We start from the raw sequence: 17,302 nt of genomic DNA, 5'->3' as shown, positions 1-17,302 counted from the left end.
ACTCAAGACAGTTGCAGAGGTTTGTTAAGTGAATTAGAGTATTAAGAATCACTGACATAAATTCAAGTGGTGAACCTATTACTCAGGGGGGGATGATCTATTGTTTCACCCCCCCCCCACGTGAATAGTAAGATGTCATGGATTTACGTCAGTGATAAGAACGGTAGAGTGGAGGAGAAATGTAAAGCATGAAAACATGGAGAAATATAATGAAAAGTGAGAAGGGAATGAGGGAAAATGAGGAATGGGAAAAAAAGTGAGAAGGGAAAGAGGGAAAATGAGGAATGGGAAAATGCACCTCAGAAGGGTAAATATTCTGATTAGTCTACACCTGTTTCCTCTAATTCCTATTTCGTCTCATCCTAGATGGTGTAATCCTAGTTAGTCCACAGCCATGCGCAGAATATTTTTCGTTGTGGAGGCAGCACACTTAAACTCATTGAAAAAAATTGAAAGCGAGGGAGCGAAGCAACCGAGCTCGTCATCAGGGGGTTTTTGCATTTTTTCAAGTGAAATTGAAGGATTTCATGCATACTTAAGGTGAATTTTGTTAGATTTTCCAGTAAAAAATGTAAGTTTTGTAAGTTTCTGGTGGGCAACTGCCCTCCCCCCCCTTATTGCTTACGGCCATGAGTTTGTCTACAACCAGTTCATCTACTTACCAAGTGGTCTAATTACCATTTACTATATTGTCTAAATTCCAGTTAGACTAAATCCATTTTGTCTAATATCCAATTGGTATAACAACACAGCTTTGTCAAAGTAAAAAATGATCAGATGATGAAAAGGAGAGTATAAAAAATATTATATTACACCTAGATAGATCCTCGCGATTTGATTGGTTGTTTGATATCGTTCATTCAGCCCATTTTGCAATGACGTCATCAACTGCAATTTTGTATCCATTCATCGTGCAATTTTGGATCCATACGATTTTGTCCACTGCATGCGCGCACCGAGACAGCTCATGGACGAATAAATACACATGTTGTAATGACATAACAATCAGCAGACCGAACTCGCACTGCATGAACATGTTTTGCATCGAAATTCATAAATTTCACATGAAAAAAAAAATGATGTGTCATATAAACCAAATAATGAATGTTTTTTTAATTCGTGCAATGGACAGAATACTTCATTCGGTGAAAGATGAAATAAGGATCCATTCAACTTGACTAGGCCTCGTTGAATGGATAATTTCATCTTTCACCTCATGAAGTATTCTGTCCATTGCACTCATAAACATTCATTATTTGTATATTAGTGTAAATGAGTATTGGACTAATTGGGAATTAGAGCAAGAGTGCTGTAGACTTAACGACAATTACACCGATTTGATAGTAGACCAAATGGGTTTAGCCCATGTGGTATAAGACTGGCTGAGAAGTAGACAAATTGCATGGTGACTCAGGAAGTATAAACCCTCAGGAATAGTGCCCCCCCCCCAAAAAAAAAAAATGAGAAAAATGAGAAAAACCTAAATCAAGTACCGATAGAGATGCGATCAGGGACCACTCTCCAGTTCTCAACCCCTTGAAGAAATGCGACAAAACAACAGTTTCTTTCTTGTTCCTTGTTATGATAGTTTATTATGCATAGAGTTTGAATATATACTGCACTTAGGCAATGATTATATACCAGATATTACTGCTTTTTCATATACTGTACAGCATACACAATATACATAGTTGGATAACAAGACCCAAACATATGCAGCATAGGAAAATACCATTGAGTGCTCTCAATTCTTAGTTATGTGGCAGTTTGGGGTACATAATGCTTATATTAAGTTACTATAGGATGACACTATAGGATGAACTACTTCAAGTTTGGTGTTGAGAGCTGGCATTGGGCATTTGTCCAATTTTTACACCAGTCATTAATACTGAACTTGAAATGAGGCTTGTGCTTGGACTGATTTGGTGTTAATGAGTATCAATTTTGTATGTTCACATTTGTTGGAGCTAGATAAGATGACCAGATTCAGCTCTCGACACCAAACTTTTGTGCCAACCTTGATTTTTAAGTTGTGCAATGCAGCAATATACATGTAAAAAAAATGTTCCAACTTGAGGTAGAATATACTCTACAAAAATAATCTTAAATTGTACTTCAACTCCAAATTTATCATGCACACTCTCCTTAAAGTGATCTCTATTCTTTGAACCAATAGTGCTTAACTATCATCAGATCAATATTGATTTTTTGGTCGAATTTATGACACCAAAAAGTGTCATAACTTGAATGAAATCAAGTCACTTTTTTCTTTAAAATATTAGTACATTCCTTTTGCAATGCCTAAAGTAGTAGAAAATAGACTTTTCCAAGTTTTGTACCATATTTGATGTAATACTTGCGTAGACATGACACCCAATTTCATTATATCACTCTTCACATGTTTTGAAGTACAAGGCTGTGAATAATAGTGCTGTCAACAGAGATGAAATACATATGTATATAATTTACAATTAAAATTATCAATAGATTATGATTATGTAATTAAAAAACAAGCATAAGATATAAAAATTATAGAGGGCAACGTTGTGAAAAGAATAGATGGGGCGATGTTGAAATGGGAGTAGCTGAAGCCTGCAAACCTCTGGTTCTTTGCAAAGATCAGAAACTTTATCAACCAATGTTAAATCACCTACTCAAGTTTTGTACATATTTCATCCATTGTTAGTGACCTTGACAATGAAATTGAAAGGTGTACATTTTGTTGTATTTCAATTACAATCCAATTATTTTTCCTGGATATTGGTATATTCTGGCCATAATGATTCTTAATATTCATCACTTCTTATCCACCATATTGATCTTGAAGCTACAGCCTTTAAGACCTTGATAAGTTCAACTGACTTGCAAGGTGAAATTGATTTCAATTTGAAATTGATTTCAAGGTAGATCAGGAAAATTTTACTTTTAATTTTCTTTGGTAAATCAATATTTGACTGACAATTGTACAAACATTCCTATCAATGAAAATTTTTCTTTGAGTGGCTTACTACGAGACTTATGTGCTGATCAGTTCCGTATTGTGTTAAGATTGTGAATCAACAATAATGGTCAGGGTAAGATCTTGAAAAGATTTTGCAAGGAGAGACATTCATATTGCTGATTTATTATTTTATGTCACTAAAAGGAAGCTTTTTGTTGCTTAATTATTGAATGTTTCAAACATTCATGAAAAAGGTAATTCATGAATAATTAGATATTTTATGTCCTGATGTACACCTAGTAATATTTTCAGAGGCAATCAGAGTAGAGAATTATATGTGAATAGCTTCCTCGTTAATCTTCGTTACAATTAACAGTCCTTGCATAGTCCATGTCATGAAAATGGTCCGTGCTTCTGGACAGCCTAGAGACTATTGGGACCTGGTCACGAACTAAACTACTTGGAATGAGATTTTATATCTCAAAATCTTGTAGCAGGTGATGAATGGTTTTAATGGCAACATTTTGCAGCAGTTTTCAGTTTGGAGATGCCCTGTGTTCCTGACAAAATCACCTCAGAGTCCATACAGGCAGTCCATTGATATCTGCTGAGGAACGTCCTGAACTAGCAGTATGGGAAAGACCCTCCAGTCCTGAGGTAGTATGCACCCTCGGCATGGGCAGGATCAGCATGATATCCCATGCGAGGTCTGCTATTCTTGTCCTTCTTTCGCGGAGGAAAAGCTGGGCATTGTTTGACGTTCTCAATGAGGTCCCAAGAATCGCATCGACGGGTAGCCTGGTAGGCACAGGTTGATATGCTCTGGGTGAAGTAGTAGACGGCACGGTAGTGGGAGCAGTGAGTTAGAGGAAGACAGCCTGGCATGTGTTTGCCTCCGTTCGGGTAGAAGTCCTGGTGCCCAATCTGTGCAACAAAAGTGAGAGAATCATTAAGAAAATTAAGAAAAAGGATATTGCTCTGAACATTATGGTAATGTTTAATGTCTTGATTAGAATGATAGAGCCCTAGTGCAATTGATAAACTATTGTGATTGAAATTTTTTTGTATAGCTCATATTCAGGATCTTATTCTATGTCCATCTTTATCTTTGATTTGTGGACAGTTCTTAAATAGATACCAGCTGAGGACATTTCATCTCGTACCATGTAAAGCATTGTTAACTTTCTCTAATCAATCAATCTTCTAATCCGCCCATTTTGGACATCAATTGCGTCATTCTGCTTTGTCTGGCTTCCATGAATGGGTGAACATGTTGAAATGTAATAAAATATTGAACTACATTAAAATACATTAGGTTTCTCAATTTTGGGAATAAGAGCAACCAACTTCATGTGCCTGGTCTTGTAATCCTGCACAGTTCATTCCCATGATGAAGATGAACTATTTTCATGGGCATTATGGTTCCTCAATGTCGGGAAATAGGAGCAACCAACTTCATACCTGTTCTTGTAATCCTGCACCATTCATTCCCATGATAAAGGATGAAGAGTTTGTGCCGTCCGTGTGGATGACATCAACAAAGAGGGCGTCTGTTTTGTCCAATCTGCAGTCTTGATTAACCTGTGGCCCACGGAAATAAGGACCTGCTGGATCCATACCTAGTCGAGAGTGTCAGAAATCATATTACAAGAGTCTGTTCAGCAGGGAAGCCAAGATCATTACTTCAAAAACTAAAGGTTTGATCCAAGTTTATATCAGATAGTCATTCAATGTCATTGGAACTGTTTGTTCTTGAGAATTGGTTCATTATTTGTACATTTGCATGTATAAGCAAAGCTTCAAATTAGCTATAATGTTTTTTGCTTCAAAGTTTAATTATTTTGTCTAGATTGTAAAATGTCTTCAATATCGAACTTGCATGGCATCAAAGCATGCGGCATGTTCAAATTGTTGTGATAATGTACTAGAAAAGGCATGAATTTCGGCAAGGATTTTCAAAGTGATCTTATGAGATGTTCCTTCTTTATTAAAAAGGGGATCAAGTTTTCAAGCCATTTGAGTGATATGACATGGCTTCAGAAACACAAGGTCCCTCGTTTTCTTCCTTCATTTATGTCTAATAATAGCTGAAAATGGTAATGAACTTGAATGTGATTCTGTTAAAACGCAGTTGGAACTTACCTGTTATACGACCCAAACGATCTGATTTACGACCGAACCGCATCAAGTCCGACCCAGCATATCCAGCCGTGTGGGCTCCAAGGCTATGGCCGATGGCATGCATGTTGGAGAAAGGAGCTCCGAACACTTTGTTCAGCTTGCGAGCCAAGATTGAGATTTCCCTGCCAACAACACGTGTGTTCTGTACACTTGTCTCGTAGATATCCAAAGACCCTCCACGCCAGTCAACCAGAATCACATTCATATCAGCCTAAAGAGTGATGACAAGGAGAAATTTCAAGTTTGAGTTTCAAGTAAAAGAAATCTTTGGAAATGTTACTTTACACTGCATTACTTACTTTACTTTCCCTTCCCTCTCCTTTAGGTCTTGATGCAAGGTGAACAGGTCAAAGGCACTAGAAGATTTCATTTTCAAATGTCATAGAGAAATTATATTTGATTTAAACCAATTTAGTGTTTCTTGTATTTCTATTTTTTTTGCCAGTTCCAGTTGAGTGCAATAAGTTAATGGTGGTCGCTAAAACTTTACTTTCAGGGAGAGGGATTAGGGAGTGTACTCGGACATAGTAGGTTAAATGCAAATAGTAGAAAAGATCGAACTGATTTGGTTGTTGATGGCCAATGCTTGTGAGGATATGTTGGTGACAGACTCGTGGTGATGGTGGCGATGTCACTGATGGCGGTGTGGAAGGTGATTAATGAAACTGATGATGGTGGTAGAGTTCACGATTTGGTCATGAAAGGGATGTCATGTTGGTGGTGGTGGTATTTTATTTGATGAAACGGTTGCCTGTGGTGCATGGAGGAGTCGATTATAATGATGTGAGGTGCTGGCTTTGAGGCTGGTTTTGATGATTGTTTGTGGTGGTGGTGGTGGCAAAGGTAACTTTTTACGATTGGACTTGTGCTTGGAGTTGTGGTGGTGGTGCTGGTGAACTGGTCTCGTCATTACGGTTATCTAGTATCGTATTTTTAAATTTTCCCTTTCAAAGTTTCCTTCAAACGCTTCATCAGGGTCCCGGTTCATAAAGGACTTGCAACTGTTGTAACTTTGCCATTATGGCAACTACCATGGTAACAAGGCTCAGCAGCCAATCATAATCAAGGTTTCCATCATGGTAGTTGCCATAATGGCAAAGTTACAACAGTTGCAACTCTTTATGAAACGGGCCCCAGATCTGCTAATTACTGGTTTTCCTACCTCTAAGCTAACAGACATACTCACTTGATCAAGAAGCGTATTTTTCATCTTGATGAACGATGATTTACGTGTATTCTCTATCCACCCGTGGATGACGAACTTGATGGGCATCGTTCTGTTGAAATTTGAATCCTCTATCGTCCTTAAATCTTTCCACGTGATCTCCTGGGCTTTATGGCGGTTAAGACGGGTGAAGAGAAAGAACCGGGTATTGATCTCTTCTGGTGTTGACATGTCTAAGTTGTGGCAGGGTAGGTCATTGGAGAAGCAGCCGACATCACCGAAACAGATTTCATTGCTTGGAGGTGCTGTTTAAGAAACAAAAATACGAAACATCAAATAAATAAATTATCTGTTCTTCAAAAATGTATTATGTAGAATAAAATGATCACATGGACGATCTCCACCACGGATAGGGACGCACCCTCAACAAGATAATCGTATACTAGTTTGAAGGTCAAACTTTCAGGAAAATAACGAATTTCTCTCCAAAACTTTGGATCACACACATCACTTAAGGGAGTGAAATATTGGAGTGTAATCTTTCTTGTCGAATGTCGAGATCACGGAAGAAAAGTTTTAAAATAAATCTTGAAAGAGAAAATGTTTTAAATGCATTTTCTTAAAATCCACTGGTAGGCCTTTATTTCGTACCAATTCAATTAAATTCAACCATACATTAATTCAAATCAGATCTCCCAATGTAACTGTATATAGGAATATATAGTTATCCTTGATAGTCATATAGTATGAAGACATGGCAAGTAAAACATAACTCGTGCGTAATTTTGTATAAAAAAGCATTACAAACAAAAAATAAAGGAAATTATAAAATATTGTACACGTGAGAACTTCTTAGAAATTATCTCTTCTTGTCTTATTAACTATTATGCATTGATAGCAAAATCAGTTTTCTTAAGAGCCTGATATAGTTGACTGTTTTTTTTTGTTACGAAAGATATAAACAAACACGTGAAACTCATAAAAAAGCAGTCAATATATTTATAGCTCTTGTGTTATTTTACCGTTTGCAATAAGTTTCGTGGGATAATCATTCATTTTACTTAGAGTGAACTTGTAGAAATTAGAGTTGACTTAAAGTTCGATGAATGCTATAGACCTCCGCGAATATCCTGTTCTTCTAAACATTGACTGTCCTGACTTGGAATATACGATGATTAGTTAATGGCTGAAAGGAAGCTATAATCAGTTAGATTGTTCTCAGTCATGATCAATTTCAACACCTGTCGGGGAATTCTTTCTTGTACACCATTGATGATTCATGGCCGCCTTCACCTTGACTTCCCCCAAACCTGCCTGAAAATAAACTCCACCGGGATTTTATTGGTGTTGGCAGTGTTTTATAGAGCAATAATCTATAAAAAGAACTCGTACTGTTTTCAGATTTACATCTACATGTCGGTAAAATCAGCCCGTCTCTGTTTTCGTTTTGATCATTATTCCAATCGATCTTATCACATATTTTCCTCTACAATTTTATTATATTTTTTTATCGGAGATATTGACAATGTTTTTTTTTTTACAAAGCAAACTCTGTTTAGGCCTATTAGTGATGCACATTGGTTTAAATATTTCTTAGACAGAAGTATTATTAAATCGCTGTCATGAATTGACTATTGCAATAAAAGTGATTAAATACTTGATGTAGCTGTATAGCTCTTTTGAATAAACAATTATGTTTTTCGATTAAATGTGATTCTCTGTCGACACTCCTGTATCTATTTGATGACGGATGCAACCTGGTTAGTGAGTGAATAAGAGAACTGGACCTTAATAAAGATAAGACAACAGGTGCATCTCCCCCATTCGTACCCCTATGTACCTCCAATAACAACATACCCCCGCCCCATCCCTCTTTAGCAATCAGCTGCGACAAAACAATAGGACATTAGTAACAGGAGGTGATATATTAACTGTTAACCGTTAGATGAGTAACACAATTAGATCATAGTTCGATTTCCGCAGCAAACCTAGCCAGTCTGCTGTACATTATCAGCTTAAAATATGTTTAACCAAACTATTAAACTAAAATCAAGCTAATTTTGCCCATGATCTATAACTCTGCGCTTAAATTACGGAAGCCGACAATGTCAAAATTTTGTTTACAATCTACATAATTATGCTTATTACTGCATGTTCATTATGCCCTTTAATCACACTTTAATGGTGGAGGAAATAATTTCAAATCCCAGATAATTGTAGATAATTTTAGTGATATGTGAGCTGATAAATAGAACTTGTTTTGTTAGATATAATTTGATATCGCAATTGGTTGATAATTTGATATTTTGATAATTTGATATCGCAATTGGCTATCCATAGTTTGACCCTGAGATAATATAGTGCAATCGTGTCAATAAATAGCTCGATAATTATTGGGTCATAGCACTTCTAAGATTATGAAAGGTGGTCATGGAAATTATTTTACATTACGTAAATCGATCCACAATTAGGGGCGTCAAAATCATGAGTCAACGTTCCAAAGGCTCTCGATCGTACAAAACACCCACACACACACACACACCCGCACACACACACAGGTATATATATATATATATATGACTCATGAGATACAGACACCAACAAATAAATGCGAGCGCGAAGCGCGAGCTGAAATTTTTTAGTATACTGTCCTTAAAACGGGAAAATCGTACCTGTTTAGGACTGTAGTAACTCATGAGGAGGATACATATCACACTAAACAGATAATGCGAGTGCCGAGAGCAAGCTGAAATTGCTTTGCATTCTGACCTGAAAACTTGATATTGTAAGTATTTTTGGTAGCAATGATTAAGATTGGTATCTAAAAGAAGAATAGATGCGAGCGCGAAGCGCGAGCTGAAAATTTTGATATTTCGATCTGACAAAAATGACAGTTTAATGGACGTTTTTGATAAAAACAAGATATATATCCAACAAAAGATTATTGCAAATCGAAGTGGGAGCTTCTTTTGAGGTATAGAACTGAAAACGGGACATTCTATTCACCTATTTAATCATGAAAAGTATGGGTTTTTGCTACAGAAATGATGCGAGCGCGAGCTGAAAATCTTGATATTCCAATCTGAAAAGCGGACATTTTGAGCACGATTTGAAATAAAGAACGATTTGTGTATCTCAATCTCGCTTGCTGAACATTACAGTCTTATTTTATTTTTGCACATCCGGAATTATTGGGGGGGGGAAGGATATGTTTGCCCCCAATATTTTCATTGGTGGGGCGATCGCCCCCCCCCCCCAGGATCGACGCACCTGTCCACATGACTATCACTTGTTTTGTTTTGCTCAGTTAACCGCACATTCCGCATAGTGCACTATATGAACTATCTTGAATGAGGTTGCGATAGTGCTTTGGATCTATACATTTTAAAAATCCATATACTACCATTCGTATCAGATGGGCATTAATGAAATCAGTTTAAAAATCAGAAGATTTTTGTCGAAATTTACATGACAAGACATTGAAATAGCAAGATAATTGCCGTCTTTGTGACCAGGGGCCCGTTGCAGAAAGAGTTGCAATCAAACGCATCTCTAAAAATCATGTGCAACTTCATTTTCAACCAATCAACAGCGCGCATTTTTGACTTGCGTTTAAACGCAACTCTTTCTGCAACGGGCCCCAGAAAGTTCGTCATATCTTAATTTAAATTTTAGTTTGACCCCTGTTGTATTCAGACATAGCATGACAACCATTAATTGTAATTCAGTAACTACCTTTTCTGTAATGCATTCTTCACCACCTCTATTGTGTTTGTGCACATGCCTAGCATGGTCATTTCTGAATGTTAGAGATTCCAATCCTAGGCTGTGCCTGCTTGATTTGATATCCAGATATTTTGAGAGTCTGCCATTAAACTTCTCTGCAACTGGACCTCTTCCTTTACTTCCAGTTACTCTTCAAGATTAGTTCAAGAACACAAGATACAACAACCCCCTGATGATTGAGGTATGTATTTAAATTTTTAGTACATAGTAATAAACGTCAGAAATGAACTTAAATTCAATTTATTGTGATAAACATGTGCAAAGAGATATGAATTGAATTGGTTTTCTTTATGCAGAAATTGTTTTCCTTGGATCAAACATTTACAAACAACGGATTTGGATCAAACACACAGTTTGATGTACATTGTTTAAACATCTAGCAAATAGTTCAATAAAACAAAGTCAATCAAAACTAAATTACATAATGAACAACAAACTTTTCATTCATAAGTAACATGACAATTGGTATATTCTCGAAGGGTGACTAACTTATAGTAACCCTACAAACATTAATTTTGGGAAGATCTTTCCAATGCGATAGTTTTCGATCTTTGATCATGGATATTTTACCTCTCATCCAGTGGCGCCACAAGGACCCTGGGAATGGGATTTAATAGTGGTTGCTGTCTTGGAAGAAAGGTTTGACAAGCAAAATAAAGTTTTCACTAAAAAATGAAGGTGACCTTGGTTGGATTTCTAGTTTTTAACATACCTTCCTGACTTACACACGCAGCACCCTACCCCCCGGAAAATCTCGGGGGAGTTGAAAAGGCACGAGCAACGAACGCCACTTTGGGAAATAGACACAATAAAGAAAGTGACGTGGAAAATTAAGGCGGGGTAACCAGAAACTATTATATTCCTCTTTTCAGATATTCTTCGAAGTATTTACTTCACTAAAAGATTTTGCCCATGTCGGAGAAGAAAATACAACAGAAAATGGAATGCTTATTGCCCGTGTCCCCGTCTAAATAATTGCATCATTTTACAGATAAATAAGAAGATAGACATGATGTACTGACATCGTATAATCTCATACAGCTCTGTCGATTCTTATTAAGAGCAGCCCAGTAATTTAGATATTGAAAAGTGAATAAAATAAAAAGAAAAAGGGGTCGTGAAAAATATTCAAGGTCATAATCATGAAGATTGCCAAAATTAGTTGAAGCAAATTTCGTCTGCCTGTTGAGAGCCCAATTTTTGGCTCATATCTTATTGAGCGCAGACATTGTTCCTCATATTCTTAAACTGAATTGAATCCGTTATCAAAATAACATCGGACATGTTTATTTGCTTCGTTTGTTTACCCTGCTGCAGAAAAGACAGGAAACACAAAATCAAACGCAAGTTCCAAATGCGTGCGCCGGATCGGTTGAAAATCAAGTAGCGTTTGATTGCATTTTTTCTGCATTGGACCTAGGTCCTGTACCAGAAGTTTAGCGATTGGTTATACAATTGATTTTCACGAGTAATTGTACATTGTAGTCAATGCAATCAATCGTAAAGACATTGTTCTGCTATGTGGTTGGTAATCTTTGTGTTACGGGTCCATAATGTGTTAACCATGTTATTGAGGCATCATTCAAAATCTGAGATTGTAGTCAAATATTTTTTTTAATGTGACTGGAAGGGGGAGGGGCGCGAAAACGACCCTCTGTTAGGTTGCTGCTAGACAAATGGAGGGAGCACCTCCGAGCCCCATCCCCCTGGATCATCGCCAATACTGTCACGATATCCCCAGACAATGCCTCAGTATAATGTAGGTCCAGTGACAAGGCCATCCCTCAGGTCCCAGAGGATACTTTATATTGTCATCGCCAGTATATGGTTAAGTTGTCTTTCCCTATATCCTTTTTTATTCAAGTTTTCCCTCTTTTTTCTTTTCTTTCCTTCAAAATTGAAATGTCATCGCTCATCATTCTACCCGTCTCAACTGCCTCTTTATTAATTGAGATTATTATTATACCGTTTATCGCCGAATTATGCCTGTAAATTTGAGAAAATATCAAGTCAATACAAAGACCTGCAAAACAATGCAAATACTAAAAAGCTAGTGATTTATTTGTCATGCAACTTCCTAGGTATATACATGCCCCTAAATGTTGTTTTTTTTTTTTTGGGGGGGGGGGTAATGTGAGTCTTATTTCATTTGAATTACCAGATTCATTATACACGATGGTTTTCCAGGCACCAAACCCATTGATTATCATGTACATACAAATGCTCATTCGTAGGAATTAACTTAAAATCGTAATAGTCTTTGTAATTTAGAGATTCAGTATAAGGAGAATATGAAATAAATCTCGAAAGAACAATTGCCTCATTTTCTCCCCTCAGAGTTAATTTGTTTTTCGATTGATAGTTGTAACAGAATTAAAGTTTACATTGTCGACACCAATAATGGCTAATCCTTCAGCGTCTAGTTAACCCAAGTTAACCATACAATTACCAAACAGGAGATGGAGTGATAGTAAACGCCCTCGAAACCTGGTATCGTTCCAAGAATAGTTGATAAAAGAAGTACATTAAACTTACAGGTCTGAGAGTTTCCCATGAGAGAACTACAATGGGAGGGATAGAGGAACAGAGAGAGAGAGAGGGGGGGGGAGGAGGATGGGAGGACAAAAATACTGAATATAAAGAAAAAGAAGAAAGAAATGGAAAAAGAGAGAGAGAAAAAGAAATAATAAAGACGTAATTGATACTTTTTGAAGGGGCGTGCAAAAATAGCAATGTAGTCTACAGGAACCAACCCCGTTCGAATAAGATTGATGATGATACCAAAATAAGAAAAAAATCAGACATTCTTCCTGTCGGATTTTAGTTTTCTGATATTTCAAAAGACATGTTTCATCTAAGGCGTGAAGCATACAAAGTATGCAAGTAAGAATCTATCTAAATATAATGCTTTGTTTTCATTCCGAAAGAGTAATTAATTGAAACGATCAAAAAGAATCGACTCAAACCGAATCAAAGTATTAAAGAATAATGTGCAAGTTTTAATCAGCATCCGTTTTCAGCGATAGCATAAAAGTAAGTCCAATGAAGATAAAGACATTATTCAAATAACGGAATATAAAAATAACGGACCGCCTTTTTTTATAAAAACGATTTAAATCTATCTGACTCGTTTATTGTATTTCATGTTATACCTGTGTATTTATTTTTTTTTCATTTACTTGAAATGTTTGGTTTTTCCTTTACTTGAAATGTTTGGAAAACAATATTTGAATAATTAAATTGAATCTGTTCGAGTTATACCAGGACCAGTAGATCAGAATGATCCACTTTGTGTTATATCCGATTGGAAAGACAGACATAAAACAATATTGAAAGCTGGTTTGAATATAATCATAATAGACGAGTAAAACAATGGTTTGATCACTGGTTTGTATATACTACACAGCAGGATAAAGGTCGATCCGAGTAGTCGGTGAACAGCGGTCATGTTTTATTTGATTATTAACATAGTATGAACAAAATAATATTATTACAGCCCCTCAGCATGCTCCGGTCCCTACATACTGTGAGGAACGTGCATTCTTTGTCTTATTTTACTAATAATTTTTGACTGACTCTATAGACTCCATATGTATACGGATATCTGTCATGAAGGGTGTATACAGCATGTGACGTCTTAATTCATACTTTTCGATGGAAGTTGTTAAACATTTCTTTTGAATAAAAATTAATAGAAGCTAATGAAATGTAATATCCATGATTGTCAAATCATAGCGTTGATTCTACAACATTATTTAACATACTATTCTATTGAATCATATCAACTCTGTGCACTGCGAAAAATCCGGTGTTTATTTAACACCAGCCCGGAATCTATATTATGTCCACACCAGCGAAGAATTGAAACAACACTAGTTTGGAATCAAATCGATGCTGTTTGATACTAATTGGTGTTGTATAAACACCTTCCCGGTGTTAGACCAAAACGAAACTGGTGTTTAAAAACTATGGTGTGGATATATGTAGATTCCAGGCTGGTGTCAAATCAACACGGAGTTTTTGCAGTGTGCCATGTTACATATCGACCTGCAAGGCCTGTATGGAACAGACTCCATATACTATGGAAATATTGAACACCATCACATCGCGATTGAATACCAGTCTATCCCATTGTTTGTATCTCACATTTCGGTAATCGTACAATAACGTATGATACGAATGAAACAAACATATTCAATTATAAAGATTTGATATTCAAATATTGTAACTGACGACTATCATCTCATACGAATTTACAGTCTTCTTGTACTGCCTCTCTCCCTCTCCCTCTCTCTCTCTCTCTTTTCTCGTGTATTCGGGTAAATCTGAACTTGGATTTGATTTTCGCACACGGTCTCTATTTTTGGATCAACTTTGTTAACTTTCCACGATTGGGATTTTCAAACAAGCATTTTGTAGATCTCCTAGCCAGACAGAGGATTATGTTCTGTGACCCCCCCCCCCTCCCTCCCTCCCCCACTGCCATCGACCCCGTTCTTTTCTCCCTTCCTATCAAGCTCCGTGAATAGCAGCGTAATAGTCGTATACTGTAAGGGGATCTTATAACAATACGAAAATGCACGATATCAGAGCCACCCTCTCATAATACAAAATAAGAGCTAGGGTACTTAAAATGTTGCTGACGGTTGTAATAATGGTGATGATGATGCTGATAACAGTGAGATGGTAGTGATTGTAATGATAATGAAGTTATGAGAGTGGTAGAGGATTAAAATCATATTAACAATTTGAATAATGCTGATAGTAACAGTCATAATAATCCTAATGATAACGATAATCATGATAATTATAGAAATTACAATTCCTAATATACCGTAGTATTTTAGCTCAGGAAGTTCTTTATGCACCAACACCTAACATTCTTTTTCCCCCCATTATCTCTTTATTTCTTTCTTGGTGAAAGCCAAATAATCATCGGCGAGAATATAATCGTGACTTAATGGATATCGATTTTGTGATCCTTCAAATTTCGAACCCCTTTTTATGTGTAAGCCCCATATCCTTGCGCTAAGGTACTAGATCGTAAAATCTTCACCATCAACAATTTGTCATTTGATACAGTGTCGGTAAATTTTATATCCCGGTGCGGTATCGTACCATCCCACGATGCACACACGTGCCTCTCTACATAGACCCATATAGATGTGGGTATTGGGGGCACTTACCCCCCCCCCCTCAACAAAAACAAGAGAGAAAATGGAAGAGATGAGTGTGAAACATGATATATTTATAATATCATGTCACATAATTATATTTTCATTTCATAAAGTGAAAATTTTCAATCTCAACTTTTTAGAAATTTTACCCGATATGCCATGTTATGCCCTTTATTTTTAAGGGATCATTACAAGAATGCCTATCAGAAACAGGTGGAATGATAAGTTTAATGTTTATATTCATGATACGATCGGGATAGAAAGAACACAATCGATTTGTGATTGGTCAACATAATCCCATTATTTCAATACAATAGCTACTTTTAAACACTTTATCTCATGTGTGCAAAGATAACAAGTTAACAACAAATAAACTATCAGCTGGTCGAATCATATAGTGATATAAATAATTAATGTTCAATGAATAGAGACGGATTCGTGAATGAAATAAATAAAACTAGAAAGGAATGCATTATAGGCTCGTTACATTTTTTATTCACTATACTTTGCAGCGTAATGCGAAATATATATAATAAAGAGTAAAGTTTTGGGATACGCTTACATTCATTTTCTTATTTTTTGTGTGCAATTAATAATTTAAAATGATTGAGATTCACACACTTTATGTGGTTATTTCAAAATAAAATAAGTATTAAAGTAACTTTATGTAATAGTTTGAACATGTGAGTTATTGTATGCGAATGAAAAAAAAACCGCTAATCGGTAGGGATTGCGCCCCTGTTGCATAATGAATGCTTGTTTATTTTTTTGTTACAATCGAAATGTGATAACGAAATCTAATAAATACATAAAAGACTTGGATAAAGTCCATATCCCCATTGACACAATGGGAGAACAATAAACATGAAATTCATTCAAATCTCAAAATAGCCCAATGCGAAGTTGGATGAGAAGGAATTCTCGTTGTATACCAGACATTGTTATATTTATTATTATAGATAAATGTGATGATTCATTAACAAAATAGCATTAAGAAATGAAAATAATACTTTGATAAAGATAATCTGTCTTATATCATCGCACTTTATCCAATTTTCAAAATTATGCTAGTAAATTTTATAGGCAGTTAGATACAAGGAGTAATATTCTTCTTTGAAAATATTCATATATGAAGAAAGAGCACACTGGATACAGAAAAGATGTCATCTGGAATATCTAATCAACGTACGGAAAATGCAAATCTGTAGAAAATAATACAGAAATCATTGGTTTATTTTGCTTGTATTGCAATCTTCCCAACAAATTTCAAAGAAAGTGAACCTTAATTTAACAAGTTAAATCTCAATATATATATATTCATCTAGCTTTAACTATAGGTTATGATTTACTTACGTGTTGGTCCAATGAAAGCTGCGAGAATTGAAGCGATTCCCGCAAAAGAATTAAAAATACCCATCGTCAAAGAATTGTCCTGAAGAATTGAGTGAATGTGTTCCTACGATGGATCTATATAAAGTGTGATATGTCTTCGAACTGCTACTAATTTGAAGTATTCAAGACTCCTGTGCCAGTGCCACCGGTCGTTTGTGTTCCTGTTCGCTCTCAACTACTACAATCCTGACAAACTTCACAATAATTTCCAACGAAGAGAATTGACGATGAATGAAAGCTGCGAATGTAAAGAACCTTGACAATGGAACTCCTTCAGAAGAGGGTTGGACCAACTCCCTGGTTGGATGTTGTGACTAAGTCTGGATTGAAAGTTGGAGAGAATTTTTGAACTATGATGCGAGAAAGACCCCTTTTTATAGGAGCAAGGAAAAGGGCGTCCGTCTCACAGGAGCGCAACCGGCCATAAAGGATATAGACCGACGCAGATACCCGGTTCATAAACCTGACGGAACAATCTCACACCCCTCTCACCCTCACATCACTCAGCACCCCCCCCCTCTCTCTCTCTCTCTCTCCCTCGTTTACATGGTATATGAGTGCTGTTTCATTCAAAACTTCCTTGCGAAAAGACTGGGACAGACAGCAAACATTTTATACACATATACGTTTCCTCTGAGGAAAGAAGAACAATTTCCCTCG

The 17,302-nt window shown here is 36.3% G+C and overlaps 2 protein-coding genes across 2 annotated transcripts in view; one reads left to right on the top strand and one right to left on the bottom strand.

Moving 5' to 3' along the window:
* Nucleotides 1–1,565: 1,565 nt before the first annotated feature.
* On the bottom strand, nt 1,566–17,082 carry LOC121425506 (pancreatic lipase-related protein 2-like). The gene is made up of 5 exons (XM_041621581.1): nt 16,604–17,082; nt 6,309–6,592; nt 5,084–5,333; nt 4,403–4,560; nt 1,566–3,865 (listed from the first exon to the last, which is right to left on the bottom strand). Exons 1-5 carry the CDS (start codon nt 16,665–16,667, stop codon nt 3,566–3,568), a joined length of 1,056 nt encoding a protein of 351 aa, XP_041477515.1. The 5' UTR covers nt 16,668–17,082; the 3' UTR covers nt 1,566–3,565.
* The window catches only part of LOC445812 (echinonectin), a 44,670-nt gene continuing 37,510 nt past the window's right edge, over nt 10,143–17,302 (top strand). Inside the window, exon 1 of the mRNA XM_041621580.1 lies at nt 10,143–10,254. The gene's annotated coding sequence lies outside the window, so the exon portion shown is untranslated. The remainder of the gene's footprint in view (nt 10,255–17,302) is intronic.

Source organism: Lytechinus variegatus, chromosome 12 (assembly GCF_018143015.1).
Source record: "Lytechinus variegatus isolate NC3 chromosome 12, Lvar_3.0, whole genome shotgun sequence".
In the NCBI taxonomy this organism is placed as follows: domain Eukaryota; kingdom Metazoa; phylum Echinodermata; class Echinoidea; order Temnopleuroida; family Toxopneustidae; genus Lytechinus; species Lytechinus variegatus.
This window is presented reverse-complemented; position numbering and strand designations above follow the sequence as displayed.

What these genes read in the sequence shown, in the direction of transcription:
- LOC121425506 (XM_041621581.1), bottom strand. Translation starts at nt 16,667, where the DNA reads ATGGGTATTTTTAATTCTTTTGCGGGAATCGCTTCAATTCTCGCAGCT. An exon ending in AGCTTTCATTGGACCAACAC is followed by an intron (nt 6,593 to 16,603) that starts GTAAGTAAATCA and finishes TTTCTTAAACAG; the next exon opens with CACCTCCAAGCAATGAAATC. An exon ending in GTGCAGGATTACAAGAACAG is followed by an intron (nt 3,866 to 4,402) that starts GTATGAAGTTGG and finishes TTTGTTGCACAG; the next exon opens with ATTGGGCACCAGGACTTCTA.